At 37.9% G+C, this 17,998-nt stretch overlaps 1 protein-coding gene across 2 annotated transcripts; it reads left to right on the forward strand.

Moving 5' to 3' along the window:
- Positions 1-438: 438 nt before the first annotated feature.
- selenoh (selenoprotein H) lies at positions 439-6,779 on the forward strand. 2 transcript variants are annotated; one of them, XM_039767554.1, is made up of 5 exons: positions 439-598; positions 2,387-2,516; positions 4,013-4,158; positions 6,345-6,467; positions 6,588-6,779. In XM_039767554.1, exons 1-4 carry the CDS (start codon positions 547-549, stop codon positions 6,440-6,442), a joined length of 426 nt encoding a protein of 141 aa, XP_039623488.1. In that variant the 5' UTR covers positions 439-546; the 3' UTR covers positions 6,443-6,467; positions 6,588-6,779. The 2 variants fall into 2 exon arrangements, with proteins under 2 accessions (XP_039623488.1, XP_039623487.1); XM_039767553.1 differs by lacking the exon at positions 439-598 and adding an exon at positions 1,297-1,683.
- The last annotated feature ends 11,219 nt before the right edge of the window (positions 6,780-17,998 follow it).

Raw genomic sequence — 17,998 nt, forward strand, 5'->3', positions numbered from 1 at the left:
TTTTAACACACAATTTCAATTCTGCAGCAAGGTTTAAAGTAGTGTCTTGTCTTGTTACTTTTTCCTTCCTATTTTTTTTTTTGCCAAAAACTGATTAAACTGGTCATTTAGACTTGTTATTATTTTTATGTTAACATTTTCATGGTTAACTACAATTGCTACCAAATATAAAAGCAATTGTGCTGAGGTCAGGATAAGCCCGTTTATAAAATGGATGCACGATAGCAGCTGATACAGAACTACCTTACAGCAAGACATTGTCACTCTGTGAGAAGAGCCTACAAATAAAGCTTTGAGGATATGAATAGGCGTTGACTGGCAGGTGCTAAGCCCGCCCCTGAGGTTAGTGCGCATTGCGCAGAAGACACTGGAAGTAGTCTGAGGTAGGAGGTGTGTATCTAGTAGGTTCCAAGAAGTTTTAATTTTATATTTCTTTACTTGTAAGCAGTATTACATAAGTAATTGTCGTTAATGAGTTTGCGAGGTAGACGTGTAAGTTTTCTACGAGTATAAGTCACTATGTTATAATGGGTAATTTAAACGTTCATGTTACGCCGTTCCCGCCTTAGCATCTTCACTCCTCGTGCCAATCTTGCAGGTGAGGTTATTTTCTGTTGGTGGCCTTATTAAAGATTTTTTTTAAATCGTGTACGTCAGTACTTGTTTTTTCCGAAAAAACCTGCATCCATTGGAGAGGTTTTCTGCAAAAAAAAAAAAAAAAGAATTTATAAAAATGAAAATGCAAGCTCTCTTTTGCAACTTGATTTTCAAAGTTTGCGCGCAAAAATACTGCAAAAAATTAAAATTATAATGAAATAGCCCAACTTGCAGTTTCATTTTCAGCCTGAACCGCAATGAAGCTGCAAAAATGAAAAGTAAAATGTAAATACCTTAAGAAGATACAATACTAAACACGTCATGGAGTAAACTGAGAAAAGGTTAAGAGTAAAGGTGTTATTTTTTTAACCTAATTAACTCGTTTGACCTTTCGGATCCATGCTTAGGTTTTCTGAATTATTACAAGTAACTTCTAATTTAAGTTATGTGGCCCCCGTTTCAGCCCCGCCTTGAGATTGTATTAAAGGTTTTCAGAAGTAAATAATAAACAATTCATATATCCGTTTGCTCAAGAGCGCATGTGTGTATTTTCTAAACCTAATTCAGGGTATTTAAGCTGGACTCTTTACAGGGTGGTCCAGATCTAATTATGCAATTTTCATTACGTTACAACTTAAGTTTATTACATAGAGAATTCACACCAAAAAAAAAAAAAATCTTTTTGTTGCCGATAGATGGCAGCACCTGCCCTGCATTCCAAAATGGCGATGTTGTCTGTCGAACAGCGGGTGCGATGTGTTCGCCTTTTCTCGATAACGGGCAGTGTTTCCGAGGTGCAACGCAGGATGTTGGAGGAATTTGGACCGCCTGAAGTGCATAGGGACACGATCTCCCAAATAAACGAAATATTTGACCGGACTGGTAGCGCCAATCACCCGAATAATCCTGGACCATCGAAAAGCGTGCGAACTGACGATATAAAGAATTGTCTTCGCGCCGAACTGGAATCGTCCCCGCATAAATCGGAGTCATCCAGACAATTGTCTGCAAAGCTGAACATTGGTAAAACAAGTGTGCTGAGGATGTTGCATGAAATGAAACACACGCCCGACCATCCACATAAATGTAAGTCCATTTTAGTTTATTATAAGATATTTCGAACAATTCTTTTGTATTGTTTTCCTGCATTGCATTTAAAGTTGCATAATTAGATCTGGACCACCCTGTACATATACAGCTTATGCACACTCACAAATGTTAGTTTTTTTTTATTAAATTGTGCCACAAAATCACATCCTCTTCTGGAAAATTGCTTGATATCGGATAGTATGTGTGCGTCTTCCATATTGCGTAGCACGAAAATTAAGGGATTTTTTTTTTATTTTACTGGATTTGTAAGGATCTTCTGAGTTTCTAATCATTTTTTTTTTCTTGGCATGCTTTGTATCCCCTAATAAATACTAACACGAGGAACTCATCAGGTTCACCCAAGTTCCTGAAGATTTTTTTTTTTTTGGTACAAAGAATATATTTGGCTTGTAATAAAGCGACACACATCTGAGTTTAACTCCATGTTGCTTTTATTAGTGTCAAAGATGCTGAAAGGAGATCTGTGTGATGTGAGGAATTAGTGCAAGTAAATGGGTACTGTTCCTTACTCGGAACTAAAGTATTAATGTGATATGTGCAAATTACATAAACTTATTTGCATTAACTGCTGTGTCAGAGCTGAAGCTGTTAAGTAAGAAAATCCAGCTTTTAGTTTCATTGATATAGACGTGCTTGACAAGAATGCTATATTTTGGCAATAACAATGACTCTGTTTTAGCTGCAATGCCTTCAAAAGGTCGCAAAAGGAAGGTACAGGTGAATGAGGAAGTGCCCTCTGCAGATGGAGTGCAAGAAACAAAGAAGACCAAAGTGGCATCAGGAGACATGAAGGTGGTTATTGAGCACTGGTATGTATGTATTCGTCTTGTATTCTGTTTAGATTGTTTGGGTTGTTTCCTTGATCTCTTATAAAAACTACTTCAAATCACTTCCGTTTTTTGGTTTAAATATAGGCAGGTGATGCTCGCCCTACTCCCCCCAAAACTTTCGTAACATGCAAAAACAAGTAACACAAAACACCTGTAAACTAAGAACGCAGACTCCACTATCAGGTGGCAAAGGAAAGCGGCTGCACGTGCAGTTTACTGTGAGTGTACATTAAATCAGAAGCTGAAACAAGCAGCAAAGATGCGCAAACATAAAGAGATGAGACAATCATACCTTAACATGCCTGCGCTACATCAAAAGTGGCACTGAATATTACCGGACACTTATGTTTGAAGGCTGCAGTTTTCACTCGATGTGCTGCTGCTCACAATTAGAAGTGAAAAGAGGCAGGGCTGCATGCAGCTCCTTGTGGGATACGTGCCCAGCAGTCTGGGAGTCTGAATTCTCTTTCAAAAGGAACAGGAGAACGGGAAAGTGTATTTGATTTGGACTGAATCGAAAGTGTTTTTTTTTTTTTTTTTAACACTTCAAATAGTAACATGTAAGTAACAACAAGAAGGCTCAACGTTGTAACTGCTTATAAAAATTAATCCTAACATAGCTACAATTGGTTATATTAAAATGCCTAAAGTGCTTGGATAAATAGGACGAAGCAGAAGCCATTAATGAAACAAATCATAAGGTTGATTGTTTTAAGTGTGTCCATCAGATTGTCAACTGACTTTTTTTTAAAACAGTGCCTGGAAATAGTTCCTCAAGTTCCCAGTTACTTGAAACCGATGATGCCTACGGATTGTTTCATGTTTGTGTATTCTTCATACACCTACTTATTTCTGAAGTTAAATACTGCTGCTGCCTGATTACATTTTACAACTGTAGGATGCAGTTCATTGTTCAAATTTTGCAAATAGTAACCCCATATTTTTACATGTATGTGTAAGGGGAATGTCACAGCAGTGAGCCTGTTAACACACTACAAGCGCTGGTCTGTGTTACTGAAAATTAATTGCTGTAAATATTGGTTTCATTTATACCTGGCAATTCTGATTTATTTTTGAGCTTAGTTATTATGAGTAAAATAAAGGTTTTTATTTTTGTACTTGTGTACTTAATTATGGTATATTTTTATTTCTTTGGATTGTATTGTGAAGCAACTTGTGGCAGACATCCCAGAAAATATATCTCTTAAATATATTCTGAAATTGTGCCAAACCTGATTGTTTGGCTGTGGGTGTTATTTTATCATCTGTCGAATATGAAATAAATCTGCCTTGGTGCACATTTTTCGAAGTGCATTTATACTTAAGTTTTTACCTTTTATGTGATTGTATTCTTGTACAGTAAAGAAGAAAATAAGGTACATTTAACTGTAGTGACGTCCAGTGACACTTTTGATGTTTTTTTTTAAATCCAATTTAAACTGCTTTATATCCTCAGCTGTTCTTTTTATTTGCAGCAATAGCTGACGAGTATATCCGCGCAATGCTGTTGCCCTGCAAAAGGCTATTGAAGAGGCACACCCCAGTATACCTGTGGAGTTAAACCCTCTCAAGCCTAGGCGAAACAGTTTTGAAGTTACATTTGTGAATGCTGCTGGAACAGGTAAGTGAACACCTCAGATTTTAGGTTGAATTGGAATATGTGAGTTTGTCTGGAAGCAAAGGTCTGTGATACGCTTTGCATATTTGTAGCTAGTGATCCAAAATGAAGAAAATAAGTCGCACATCTTAAAATAGGTAGGGTTAGAAAGTGTTGGTCATAAAGTCTTTATTATTGGGATTTTTTTCTTTTGAAGCCTGCATATGCTGGATTCAAGTCCAGTATGTGTAGATATGTATGTATGTATAAATGGGAATGAACATGTAGCCTACAGAATCTTTAAACAATCTGAAATGGCATTATAAAGGAAAATATGTATTTAGTATGAAGCATTTGACTATGTTATGGATTCAGATGTCTGCATACAGTGCAAACCGTATTAAAGATAAGAGTCTAAAACTGGAAATATGTTTATATTGTGTATCCCTGGCAAACATCTGAGCAGGGCAACATTGGCTAACACATGACATTTATGCAGATTCACAATCTACAGGCAGTCTGATTGTTATGCACTCCACAAATCAAGTGTAATATTAGGGATCAAATATCGGACAGTGCCAACCTTGCCATGTCCACTGGACCTAATTCCTTTGTAAACTAGCAGTCAAGATCACTGTCAATATGACAGCTCTAACTGCTAAGTCTGTACTTGTAAATTAAAGTGTAAAATAGAGCTCATTTTGTTAATTTGTTTTTGCCGTTTTAGTATACATTTTCATTTAGTCAAATGCAAACGGATGTACCAGTAATTAAAAACATAAATGCTAAACATTCAGTGATCGGTTTTTTTTGGAGCCAGTACCAAATCTCCAGTTTAATGACAGATTCTGCTATATTTTTTTTTTTCTTCTTTACACTAAGCTCCTCAATAACAAGCCATTTAGACGTGTTATGTTAAAGTGGTACTTTTAAAATTAAACTGCAGAACACAGGTGTTAATTTTTATTAACAAAATGAAATTCTGTAGGATTATTGTTCAGTGACCATACAAAATACTAAAATAAAAATATCCCTTTAATACATAATATTAACTAAGACATAGTATTTATCCATAATACATTTGGCATAAAAGAAAATGTTTATCATAATCACAAGTCACAATTCTAATAAAAAAATGATAAAATGTTCATAAGATGCCAATTAAGAAGATACAATGCTAATATGCCTAAAGGTTTACACATAAAATAGACAAATTTTCCTCTTAAGACAAATTGTTTACTAAGCAGTGAGGGAAATACTTCTTAATCTGTTCTTTTCCTTATCAAAAACATGAGCTGTTGTACTAAGCACAAGCTTGCTCACTATTCACATTTGGACAAGGAGTATATATTTTAATAACAGGACAAAATGAAAAGGTCTGAAGTCATTACAGGGGGCATTTCTCTTAATTTCTCCCACAGATGTGCCTCTTTTTTTCTTCTTGTTCAAGTACAACACATCTAAAGCTAAAGAATATATATATATCTTCTGCCTCTCCATGCACTAGATAACTCCTCAGATGCGCAAGTCTCGGATTATTACTCCACTCCTTTAATGTAAAAAGCTAATATTCCCATCTTCCCTCTCCTCTAAAGTCTGATTGTCCCTTCCAATGTCTAAAGGAACTTCCAGCATCAAAATAACAGTGTGCTGCTTAATGTACAGTAATACTTTGGGAGTAGGGGCACTACAACTACGTTACTGTAAAGTTTACTAATTGAGCAAATTGAGTTATTTGCATGAAAATTGGCTGTTTCAGATCAGTGGGTGATCAATTGGAGCTTCACTAATAAATACACATTAAATAAATAAGGGCAGCCAGTTATTGAGTTGGAAGTACCCGGTGTATAAGGTGTTTTTTATTTTGTCCTTTTTTAGTTACAAAACCAAAGTGTGTTGTGTTTTTCCCTCTTTACTTCTCTAAAGGTAATCTGTTTTAAGTATAGTTATACTTTCCTCAAAATTAATTGAATAGGCCCATTTACTAGACCAGGGGTGACAGTATATATCATCAGTGGAAGTTCCCTGCAGTAGAGATGTGAACGTTTACTAGCATGAAAGCAGCCCTTTCTGCCCTGACCTGTTCTATTAAGCTGCATTGTAGCATGGAGCAGAACCAGAACAGTTGTGCAGGTAAAACCATCATCAGAAAATGACTGAACACTGATTTGACTGCATCACTACCTGAATTATATTATTCTTTCTTTCAGAAATAAGTTTATGGTCTGGCCTTAAGAAGGGTCCACCGCGCAAACTGAAATTTCCTGATACAGCAGTTGTCCTCGATGCTTTAAAAGGAGCACTTTAATTTTAGTCACCTGATGAAGAAAGAGGTGAGGGTGTCTCACTTTTGCATCTTTTATATGAGCATGTGAAAATTTATTATGTATATAATGTGTGTTTACAGAGAACATAAAATATATTGGATAATGAGATGCAATGTTCTGTTATAGGAGGCACCTGACTTTTCAGTTGTGGAGCATCCAATGACGAGGAATGACCAATGGAGCACCACCTCCAGTTACTCCTCTGATGAATTTGTAGCTTTGCAATTGAGAATGTGATATGTGCAGTTGATTTGTTTGTTTTTTTTTAAGACTTTGTTTGGTTTTCTTTATATTCTTAATAAAGTAAAATTAATAACATTTGTACGGTTATTTCACTCTCTGTGTTGTTTTATTGTGAGGGATGAATAAAATACCGCTTAAGCATAGCAAATATGAAAGTGATGCCTCCTATTGTTCCTTTTGGTATTGATGAAACTTGCATTGTTAAGAAGATAATGTTAGCCAGCAAACCATTTTTATTTTTGTTATAACACTTTAAGTTCAGATAGATCTAGCCTAAGAAATAATAATATAATTCTTAACAATCAATAATATCATAAGACACCTTTTGTTTAGCCAAGTGTTTCATCCCAAATTACATTTTCTACTTGCACACTTGCTTTTGCTATTGGCAGTTTGTAATCAAGAGGGGTATAATGGTGAAATATTCCTAGATAGATACTTTATTAATCCCAAGGGGAAATTCATATAATCCAGGAGCAGTATACTGATACAAAAAACAATATTAAATTTAAAGAGTAATAAAAATGCATGTAAAAACAGACAATAACTTTGAATAATGTTAGCGTTTACCCCCCGGGTGGAATTGAAGAGTCGTACAGTGTGGGGACTCCTCAGTCTGTCACTGAAGCTACTCCTCTGCCTGGAGATGACTCTGTTCAGTGGATGCAGTGGATTCTCCATGATTGACAGGAGTCTTCTCAGCGTCCATCGTTCTGCCACAGATGTTAAACTGTCCAGCTTCATTCCTACAATAGAGCCTGCCTTCCTAACAAGTTTGTCCAGGCATCAGGTGTCCTTCATCTTTATGCTGCCTCCCCAGTACACCACCGCGTAGAAGAGGGCACTCACCACAACCGTCTGGTAGAACATCTGCAGCATCTTATTGCAGATGTTGAAGGATGCCAACCTTCTAAAGAAGTGTAGTTGTCTCTGTCCTCTCTTACACAGAGCATCAGTATTGGCAGTCTAGTTCAATTTGTCATCCAGCTGCACTCCCAAGTATTTATAGGTCTGCACACAAGTCTCCTCTGATCACAGGGTCCATGAGGGGCCTGGGCCTCCTAAAATCCACTATCAGTTCCTTGGTCTTGCTGGTGTTCAGGTGTAAGTGGTTTGAGTACTTGTGTGTACTGTGATGAGTGTTCATTTACATCAAATACTCTTTGTTTTTCACTATAATAGACAGACTTTTTTGTGGGTGGCAGATGATTGCCCATTTTTTGTATATATATATATATATATATATATATATATATATATATATATATATATATATATATAATGTATGTATATATATATATATATAAATGTATGTATGTATTTTTAATAATGTAACCTAAAATGTTTGTCATTGCTTAATATTATTCAGAGGTTAGTGACTATTATCTTATAATCACTGTACCTCACAGTAGTGTCAGATACTACATGTCTGAGTGCTTAGCTCAGAATTTTCACTTCAACCCTTAGTGTTAGAAACTAATACAGTAGAAACTTTTTTTCCCCATCGATTTTGATTTTTGCTTAATATTAACAATTTACCCGTCTGTAACTCTGACAAAATTACATCTCTAAATTTATTGAAAATTACTGTGAGGAAGGCCCTATTTTCACATATGCTGAAATCTGACACTCCTAGACTTTCATTGTTGTATAGACCATTGTTATTGGCAGAAGACCATACAGTTGGGTGTTCTAATGAGTCTGCTGTCAAATGTACAGTATAGTCTAGAATTATTTGGATGATGACACAGTTATTAATATGAATGTTTACCCAAGCATATGTAGGTGTTGAAATGAAAGAGGATGGGAGTATTTGGTGCAGACTTTAAGCATTAAACCAAAGGCATTTACAATTAAAAAAAAATAAAAATAAAAATAGTTAACCAGATGTAACTGGACAACAGGCTGCTTAGTGGTTTTCCATGGCCTGATGTGTGGTGTTGTATCATCACGTCAATTACAGTTCATCTGATAACAGACCTGCAGGTGATTCTAAGTGTGGTATGTTCAATAAGAAATTGTTGCTGTTGTCACTAAACATGATGATCAAACAAGTCCCTATTGCCAGTAAAGCAGGTGCTCATGAGGCTGAAAAATCAGAAAACATAATCAGTGACATATCAAAAGGTGTGGTTTTGCCAACTGCTTGGTACATTATTGATAACAAAAAGTGAACTTGGGAATACCAAACAGCCTGGAAGCAAGGAAAACTACTGCAGTGGATGACAGAAGAATACTTGTGAAAAAAAAACAAACACTAGTGTGAGCCACTCCTGGAGTGATATTATGAGCCCAACACACCACAGCATAGAAAATCGCATTGGCTATTGCAAAGTTGTGAAGGATGTCGTTACCCACATTAAAAGAATGCAGTCTCCTACGAAAAAATAGCCTGCTCTGCCCTTTCCTATATAGTTCCTCTGTGTTATGAAACCTGTGTTATACCTGCAAATTTTATCAATCTTTAATATTGTTTTTTATCAGTATGCTGCTGCTGGAGTATGTGAATTTCCCCTTGGGATTAATAAAGTAGGGCGGCGCAGTGGTAGCCCTGCTGCCTCGCAGTTAAGAGTCCCGGGTTCGCTTCCTGGGTCCTGCTTGCGTGTACTTTGCATGTTCTCCCCATGTTTTTTGTGGGTTTCCTCCGGGTACTCCGGTTTTCTCCCACAGTCCAAAGACATGCAGGTTAGGTGCACTGGCGATCCTAAATTGTCCTTGGTGTGTGCGCGCCTTGCAGTGGGCTGGCACCCTGCCCGGGGTTTGTTCCCTGCCTTGCGTCCTGTGTTGGCTAGGATTGGCTCCAGCAGACCCCCATGACCCTGTAGTTAGGATATAGCAGGTTGGATAATGGATGGATGGAAGTATCTATCTCTCTAGCTATCTATCAGTCCAACCTGTTATTAATGTGGACCCCCAAGTATATGTATAAGTGCACCGCCTCTACGTAAACTCCTTAAATAGTGACTGGGCATAGAAACTCTTTGTTGTGGCAATTCCTCGATTTTTGCTGATGTTGAGTTTGCTGCACCAAGAAACAAACTTTTCTCCCCGACTCCTCTCCTCTGTCTCATCCCTCTAATCGCCCCATAAGTGCTGCATCATCTGCAAATTTCTGCACAAGGCATGACCTGCTTTTATATTTATAGTCTGAAGCATGAAGAGAAAAGGAGACAGAGCTGTTCATGTGGTGCTCCAGTGTGTTAAACACATTTTTTTTAAGAATATTGTATTTAATAACTTTGTCAAGAGACCTTTTGCTTTTCTTCACTGGGACTGCACCTTCATGTCTTGTGCCTAATACGGCTAATATAAACTCATATAAATGAGTTAAGTGGTTTAGTAAGTGGATATTTCCATAAATATATTACAGCACATAGTGCCTAGTTGTCAGTAAGGCTTACATTTCAAAATATATATTTCATGGTCAGTCAATTCCTCCACTGACAGTATTAAATGGACAATGTCAGTTTTATGTCCATTTATATTGATCACATGTCAAGAATCAGAGGTGAATGAAAATTAAATGGTGTCAGTGGAAAAGGAAGGGAGAAATGAACTGTTTAAATGGCTTGGAGATATTGTAGATTGTATTGCAAACTGTCAGACTTCTGACCGATTATCATGTCATTGTACAGATAAGTGTTTAGCTCTTCTTGTAGCCATATTGTGTGTTCCTGTAATACAGGGGTATTACTTTCCCATATTGAGAGTGATACGGTGGCAGAACAGCACGTTTCCCGTGGATTGTGTGTTGCAGGGGCAAAATAACTTAACTTATCAAAAAGAAACAGTCCTCTGCTACAAACCTCCAATTACATGTTTTATATATCACTAGCCACAGTACCGATCAAAGTCAGGTAATAAAATACATTTAAAAATATTTCATATCTCTTGCCCTATGTGTACCTTCATCACGTTTTCTCAGTATCCGTTGTGTGTGTGTCTGAACTTCTCATGCCTGGCACACCCTCTTTCATTTCTGTTCCTACAAAGCCTGCTTCTCAGACTGATATTTCGAGGCGTCTTCCTCGCCTTCTGTCCGCTTTTAGAATTCCCGTCTTTGAAGGCGACTCTCGTGCCTCTTTTCCTCTTTCGATTGCATCACTTAAATGACCATTAAGATTGCTCTGAGGGACCAGACACACACAGACCTTACCGTTTTATTGCAGACTAACTGTGCTAAGATGGGTTAAACTCTTAAGTAATCAACATAACCTCAATGTTAATGTTTGCACTGCACCACCTGTTGAGATGCATTTTGAAATGCATCCATATTCAAAGATAAATACCTTTGTTTCCATCCAGTTGCTGTATCTTTGTCATTCCAACAGATGGTGTATCATAAGCATTGGTGGTATTAATATCCATTGCATTTATCATGTCAACAGATGGCGCATCATAGACCTTAACACTTTTATGAATCTTACACCTGTTGTGATTGTTGTTTTGTTCTTTTTTTTTTTTTTGCACTTTTCCTGATGAGTTTCTGGGATGTCTTGGTGGCTATTCGGTTGTAATATGAAGTTGAGGAGCATGATTCAAACGTGTTTTATCCAATCATGGTTCCTGACAAAGTTGTAATTTTTGGGTGCCTCATTTATTTTCATGTCAGATGAATATACTGGGGTGGCGCAGTGGTAGCGCTGCTGCCTCACAGTTAGGAGACCCGGGTTCTCTTCCCTGTGTGGAGTTTGCATGTTCTCCCCGTGTCTGCATGGGTTTCCTCCGGGTGCTCCAGTTTCCTCCCACAGACCAAAGACATGCAGGTTAGGTGCATTGGCGATCCTAAATTGTCCCTAGTGTGTGCTTGGTGTGTGTGTGTGTTTGTGTGTGCAATGCGGTGGGGCTGGCGCCCTGCCCAGAGTTTGTTTCCTGCCTTGTACACTGTGTTGGGTGGGATTGGCTCCAGCAGACCCCTGTGACCCTGTAGTTAGGATATAGCGGGATGGATCGATGAATATACTATATACACAGTATATCAACCTTAATAATAGGACAAGTTTCTGTTTTTGTGGCTGTGTACTGTATGTGTGTGTCCATCCGGTTATATGCCATTTAGATACACGATTTGTAAAAGCAGTGCTAATGTTTGTGATATGCTATCTGTTGGAATGAAAATTGCACTGCATTTTTTCTATTACATGCATTACAAAATACATTCCTGTAGATGGTACACTGCAAATGTTAATGCTGAACACATCCAGTATAGTGTAACTGCTGGACAGGCATAACTCACCTCATCCACCTCAACAAAAGGACAAATGTCTGTGTATCTACATGCATTACAAAATACACTCCAACAGATGGAGCAGTGGAAACATTTATGCTGTGGTCTGTGTTATTTAGATTTCAACTCCTCTTAGACGGAGAACACAGTTAATGTGTGTGGGTGTGTATATAATATACGGTTTAAATATATACCACTCAAAAAATTTAAGGGAACAATTAATCCACACATTTGGATATCGACAAACAAAATATTCAAGTGGAAAATCTTTACTGAGGAATAATATGTAATTTGTTGAGAACAAAATGATGTAACAAAGGTCAATGCGGTCAGTGGAAACTAATATCACAAACCCATCAAGGGTTGGATTCAGCCTCACACCAAAACTCAAAGTCAAAAAATGAAATCACAGGCTGATCAAATTTGTGTGAATTTCAGCACGGCAACTCCTAATGTGACTCAGTAGTGTGTATGGCCTCCATGTGCCTGTGTGCATTTATAGGACATTCATTGCATTTCAACTGATTAAATTTGAAGAAAAACTGAAAAACAACAGTTGTATGTATGTATGTGTGTGTGTGTGTGTATATATATATATATATATATATATATATATATATATATATACTCACACATACACAAGCTGGGTGGCTTGCTTAAAGGGACACATTTAAGGGTGCACAGAAGGAAGATGCGTATGTTGCAGACAATTTCCACTCCTCTTCTGATTAACAACATAAAAGAACCCAGCAACAAAAAGTAATCATAGGTTTTCAACTGGCTTCTCCACATGACAGTATGTTTTGCCTGGGAAGCATTTATATATATATCAGTACAGGCCAAACGTTTGGACACACCTCCTCATTCAATGTGCTTTCTTTATTTTCATGACCATTTACATTGGTAGATTTTGAAGAAACTAGAATATAAAACATGTTTTCAGTTATTTCACCTTTTTTTGTTAAGTAGATAACTCCACATGTGTTCATTCATAGTTTTGATGCCTTCAGTGAGAATCTACCAGTGTAAATGGTCATGAAAATAAAACACATTGAATGAGGAGGTGTGTTCAAACTTTTGGCCTGTACTGTATACAGTAATCCCTCGCTATATCGTGCTTCGACTTTCGCGGCTTCACTCTATCGCGGATTTTATATGTAAGTATAACTAAATATATAACGCGGATTTTTCGTGGGTTCTGCGGACAATGTGTCTTTTTACTTCCTGTACATGCTTCCTCAGTTGGTTTGCCCAGTTGATTTCATGCAAGGGACGCTATTGGCGGATGACTGAGAAGCTAACCAATCAGAGCACGCAGTTAAGTTCCTGCCTGCTGAATGCAGTGTTAACAAGGAAGTCTCGCCTCGCTCATTCAGCATCAACGTGTTCCGCTGTGTAAAGAGTTAACTTTTGTGCTCTTTTGTGTTTATCTTTGTGCGTAGTCAAGCCCTTCATTATGGCTCCAAAACGATCTGCTCCTGCTATTACTTCAGGGGCCGTGCCCAAGCGCAAACGGAAGATGTTAACGACTGCCGAAAAGGTAAACATTTTGCATTTGTTGAAGGAAGGGAAAAGCTACACTGCTGTAGGACGCCATTACAGCATCAATGAGGCTACGATTCTTTTTATTTAAAAAGTAGGAAAGGAATATAAGATCTATGGCCGCAGCGTCCTTTTAACCAGGGTGCAAAACAAGTTGTAAGTGGATGTAGTAAGGCAGTAGTCTGGATGGAATCTGCTTTAGGGATTTGGATTGAAGAAGAACGACGGCGGTGCTACACAATCGCCTGAAGTGGCTCCTTTAGAAGGGCTGTAACATTCTCCTTTGTTGTGCAGTAAAATTAAACTCATTGTTATCCGTCAAGTCATCGTGTCATTGTTGGTGAGTAACCAATAATTAATTTTGTACTTACAGTACTTAGTACATGTACATACGTTTAGTGTCACTGTACACACATTTACTGTATACTATTTTTCTTGCATTGTACGTATTTTTTTGCTGGTGGCCTGTCTATCGTAATGGCTGTAACATATGTGATATCGGAGACACTCGATATCTTTAAAATAATATTTAGGTTTTACTGTATATAAACAGTGTGTTTATATGCATAATTTCAATGAATCTTACCTAATATCTAAGAGAATACAAAGGGATTATGCTGTATAACTCTGCGGGGAATATTTATAAACAGTGTGGGAGAGTTTATAAGGGCTTAAAATATATAAAAATAACCATACAAACATGGTTTCTACTTTGCGGATTTTCACCTATCGCGGGGGGGTCTGGAACGCTTCCCCCGCGATTGAGGAGGGATTACTGTATATATATACACGAGTATATCTTTACATATAATACGCTACCATGGCTGTTCGTTTGTCCAGGATTTTAAATCACCTGTAGCTTGCAAACTGTTTGACCGATTGACCTGAAATTTGCTACACATATACTACGTGACATTTACTGTCTGCTTTCAGGGTGATGATTGACCTCCAAGGTTTTTTTATTTTATTTTATTGTAGAATCAACTCTCAGCAGCCGGGCGGTCATGCGACGCATGCGTATAGGCGCCGTTCTCATCCCTACCAGCTTCGCTGTCACTTCCCCTACCTCTTCACATCTTAAATCATTCTTGAGGCAGATTGAAGACTTAACTGCCAGCTTAAGTGATAAATTAAAGAAAATGTACTAATTGCAACACAAACACTGACTTAATCTGTTTTAAAGCGAAAAGATGCCGACGAAAGAAGAGAAGAAGCGGGCCACTAGGGTGGAGAAAAGAAGAGCTGCTCCTGAAGCAGCAAGCACATCAACCTCTGAGCAAATGAATGCTAAACATACATTAGAGGATGAAAACTAGGAATTCTCAAGTCAAGTGTATTTACTGCACATTATCATGCAGTGCGCCGTTACTGGTTTATATTTATATACACTTGCCAGCCACTTTACTAGGTACACCTTGCTTTTACCAGGTTGGACCCCCTTTTGCCTTCAGAACTGCCCTAACTCTTTGTGGTGTAGATTCAACAAGGTGCTGGAAACATTCCTCAGGGATTTTGATTCATATTGACATGGTAGCATCACACAGTTGCTGCAGGATTTGTCAGCTGCACATCCATGATGCGAATCTCCTGTTCCATGACATCCCAAAGGTCCTCTACTAGATTGAGATCTGGTGACTGTGGAGGCCATTTCAGTCCAGTGAGTTCATTGTCAAGTTCAAGAAACCTGCCTGAGATGATCTGAGCTTTGTGACATGGCATGTTATCCTGCTGGAAGTAATAATCAGACAATGGGGACACTGCGATCATAAAGGAATGGACATGATCAGCAACAAGACTCAGGTAGGCTGTGGCATTAAAACGATGCTCAGTTATATATTTAGTTATGCTTTCATATAAAATCCGCAAAAGAGTGAAGCCGCAAAAGTCGAAGCGTGATATAGCGAGGGATTACTATTTATATATATATACATTACATAGTTAACTGTCAAATAATGCAAAGAGTATGCGACACGTGTTTCGCCCTAATTTGGGCACATCAGGCATACACACTGCACCCCCTTCTCAGGAATCGAACCTTGAACGTCAGCGACGAAAACGTGTGGTTTGCACCGTGCCACAACGTAAAGAGCCTTTCCCTCTAATGCTGACGTCCGAGGTTTGATCCCCGATGAGGGGTGCTTTGGAGTGTGTACGCCTGATGAGCCCAAATTAGGGCGAAACACGTGTTAACTATGTAACATTCTATGATCTGCTTCTCGCAACTGAGAGGTCACCCATGGTGGATGTTTGCTGGATGGCACACCAACCACATGCATTACCTGGTATGTAACCTCCCATACAATCAGATTGTGATTCAGACTTCGAATGCAATGTGTATATATATATATATATATATATATAGAGAGAGAGAGAGAGAGAGAGAGAGAGATTGTATATGTATATATAGATATATATAAAATTTATATAATACATACTGTCACACATGTGCGACTAGGAAGACGTTGTATGGACCAAGCAAAGGTAATTCCACGCCAGGCCAGGGGGTGGCAGGGTACACTAAACTCTCTCCTGTTATCTCTACAGACCAGCAGCAGGAAAACCTGTCTGTTTTAAAACAGATGACGTCATTTCCAGTTCCGGCCCGTAGAAGATTATCACTTCTGGCACCTACTCTGACTAATGAAGAACACCACTTCTTGTCCTATCCCTTAAAACCGCCATCTTGACAAACCATCGTCCGTTCTGTTTTGGACTCGGTATAGAGAACATCACTGTATTTATCAAGAATCTTTTGCAGCCAGGAATAATATACGGGTGGCTGCTCCAAACCTTTTTAAGTGTGCTGTGTCTATTCCTTTTACAATACATAAAATGAAATAAGGTGCTACAAACAGAACCCACATCTTTTCATGATTATTGTTTTCTTCTTTTAGCATAGACTATGTGAATTTTACAGAATAAGGTGGAACTAAAGTGCCGTGCTTTTCCTTTAGCTCAATTGAGTTTTTGCTTCATGTTTTTAATTCTTTTATTTTTTTTCTATTTTTAATTTTGCTTTGAATGTCTTCATTTTTCATGTTTAAGTTTATTGGTTTCCATTTTCACTATTCAAACATTTTATTCCTTCCTTGTGCATTTCGTTTCTTTCTTTTTTTTTTTTTTTGCTCGTTCTTGTGTTAATCTTCACATATGCATGAAACAAAGCCCTGTGTCCTTCACCTGTCTTTTATTGTGGTGAAATATAATTACAAAAAAGAATCAAGAGACGCATGCTTGTTTCTTGACAAGTGTATCACGATGTTGTGTTAAATCCACTTAGGTTTGCTGTGGGAAGCAAAATGACACATCTAAAATAGAGAGAACTTTTTAGATGAGAAATTAGTTACAGATGAACAAAGCAGCATGTCCTTGATTGACTATAGATTATATGTAAACTTTCTTACAACAAAATAAAAATATATCTTTCAGTAATCATTTCTGAGTTAAAGTTTACTACGGACTCCCAAAAGGTTCACCACAGCACATCAGTGAATAGGTCAAAAAGCACAGTGTAACACTCAACGGAGATTAAATGAACACAAGTGTCAATGACCAGATTGGCACTAATGCAGCAGGCATATCACTGATTCAAGAGGCAGGTAATACAGCATATTACTGACCAGAGTGGTTCTAACACGATGACCTACTTGCACAAATCTTGAATAGAAAGCAATGCAAACTATAAAGGATGCAGTAGAGTCCTTGCCGTCGAGCAGGAGGCTTGTGACACACATCGCTTCACTGACCATCATAGGGGCGTCAGCAACACAGCGACCCACGGACCAAACAGGCTCTGTCAGTTTTTCACTGAATTATATGGCATTTTCACAGTGTCTCTGGAAATCCTGCCCTGATCGCGAGCTTTTGATTCACAGTGTCTCACCAACCAGTGGGGTTAAAAAACAAAAAGCAGTGTCTCGGCAGAGTTTGCTGTCCATTTTAGTCTTTAGCACAGTGTTACAGTGACTAGTCCAGCTCTTAAAACACATAAAAACATTTCCTTCTGATGTACTCTACCGGTCAAAAGTTTTACAACACCTCAGTTTTTCCAGTCTTTCCTCAAAATTAATCTGTTGAAATGCAATGAATGACCTAATATGAGGAAAAGGTAAGCAGTAAACTGCTGGAGGTTTAAATTTAAATGGTAAAAAATGAAATTTCAGAATATTACAAATGGGCCTTCTTCAGGGAACAACCAATACTTTACAATCTACAGATGTTCTGCAGCAATTCAAGTAAATGAAGCCTTGCAAGTTAAAGGAAACAATTTGCACAGGTGTCCCAACTTTAGGTGATTACTTAAAAAAACTCTCTGTCTTAAAGTACAGTAGATTTGGAACCGACTGTGTTACTACACCCTCTGAATTTCTAACTGGACAATATTCCAGTGAAAATGGCAAGAAAACGGCAATTAACAAATGAAGTGAGACCGAGTGTTATTACCCTTAGAAGTGTAGGCCTTTCATTTCGAGAAATTGCAAAAAAAAAAAAAATTAAATCCAAATGTCGGCGAGTCCAGTGGTGT

The sequence above is a fragment of the Polypterus senegalus genome, chromosome 10 (assembly GCF_016835505.1).
Source record: "Polypterus senegalus isolate Bchr_013 chromosome 10, ASM1683550v1, whole genome shotgun sequence".
Taxonomy (NCBI): Eukaryota; Metazoa; Chordata; class Cladistia; order Polypteriformes; family Polypteridae; genus Polypterus; species Polypterus senegalus.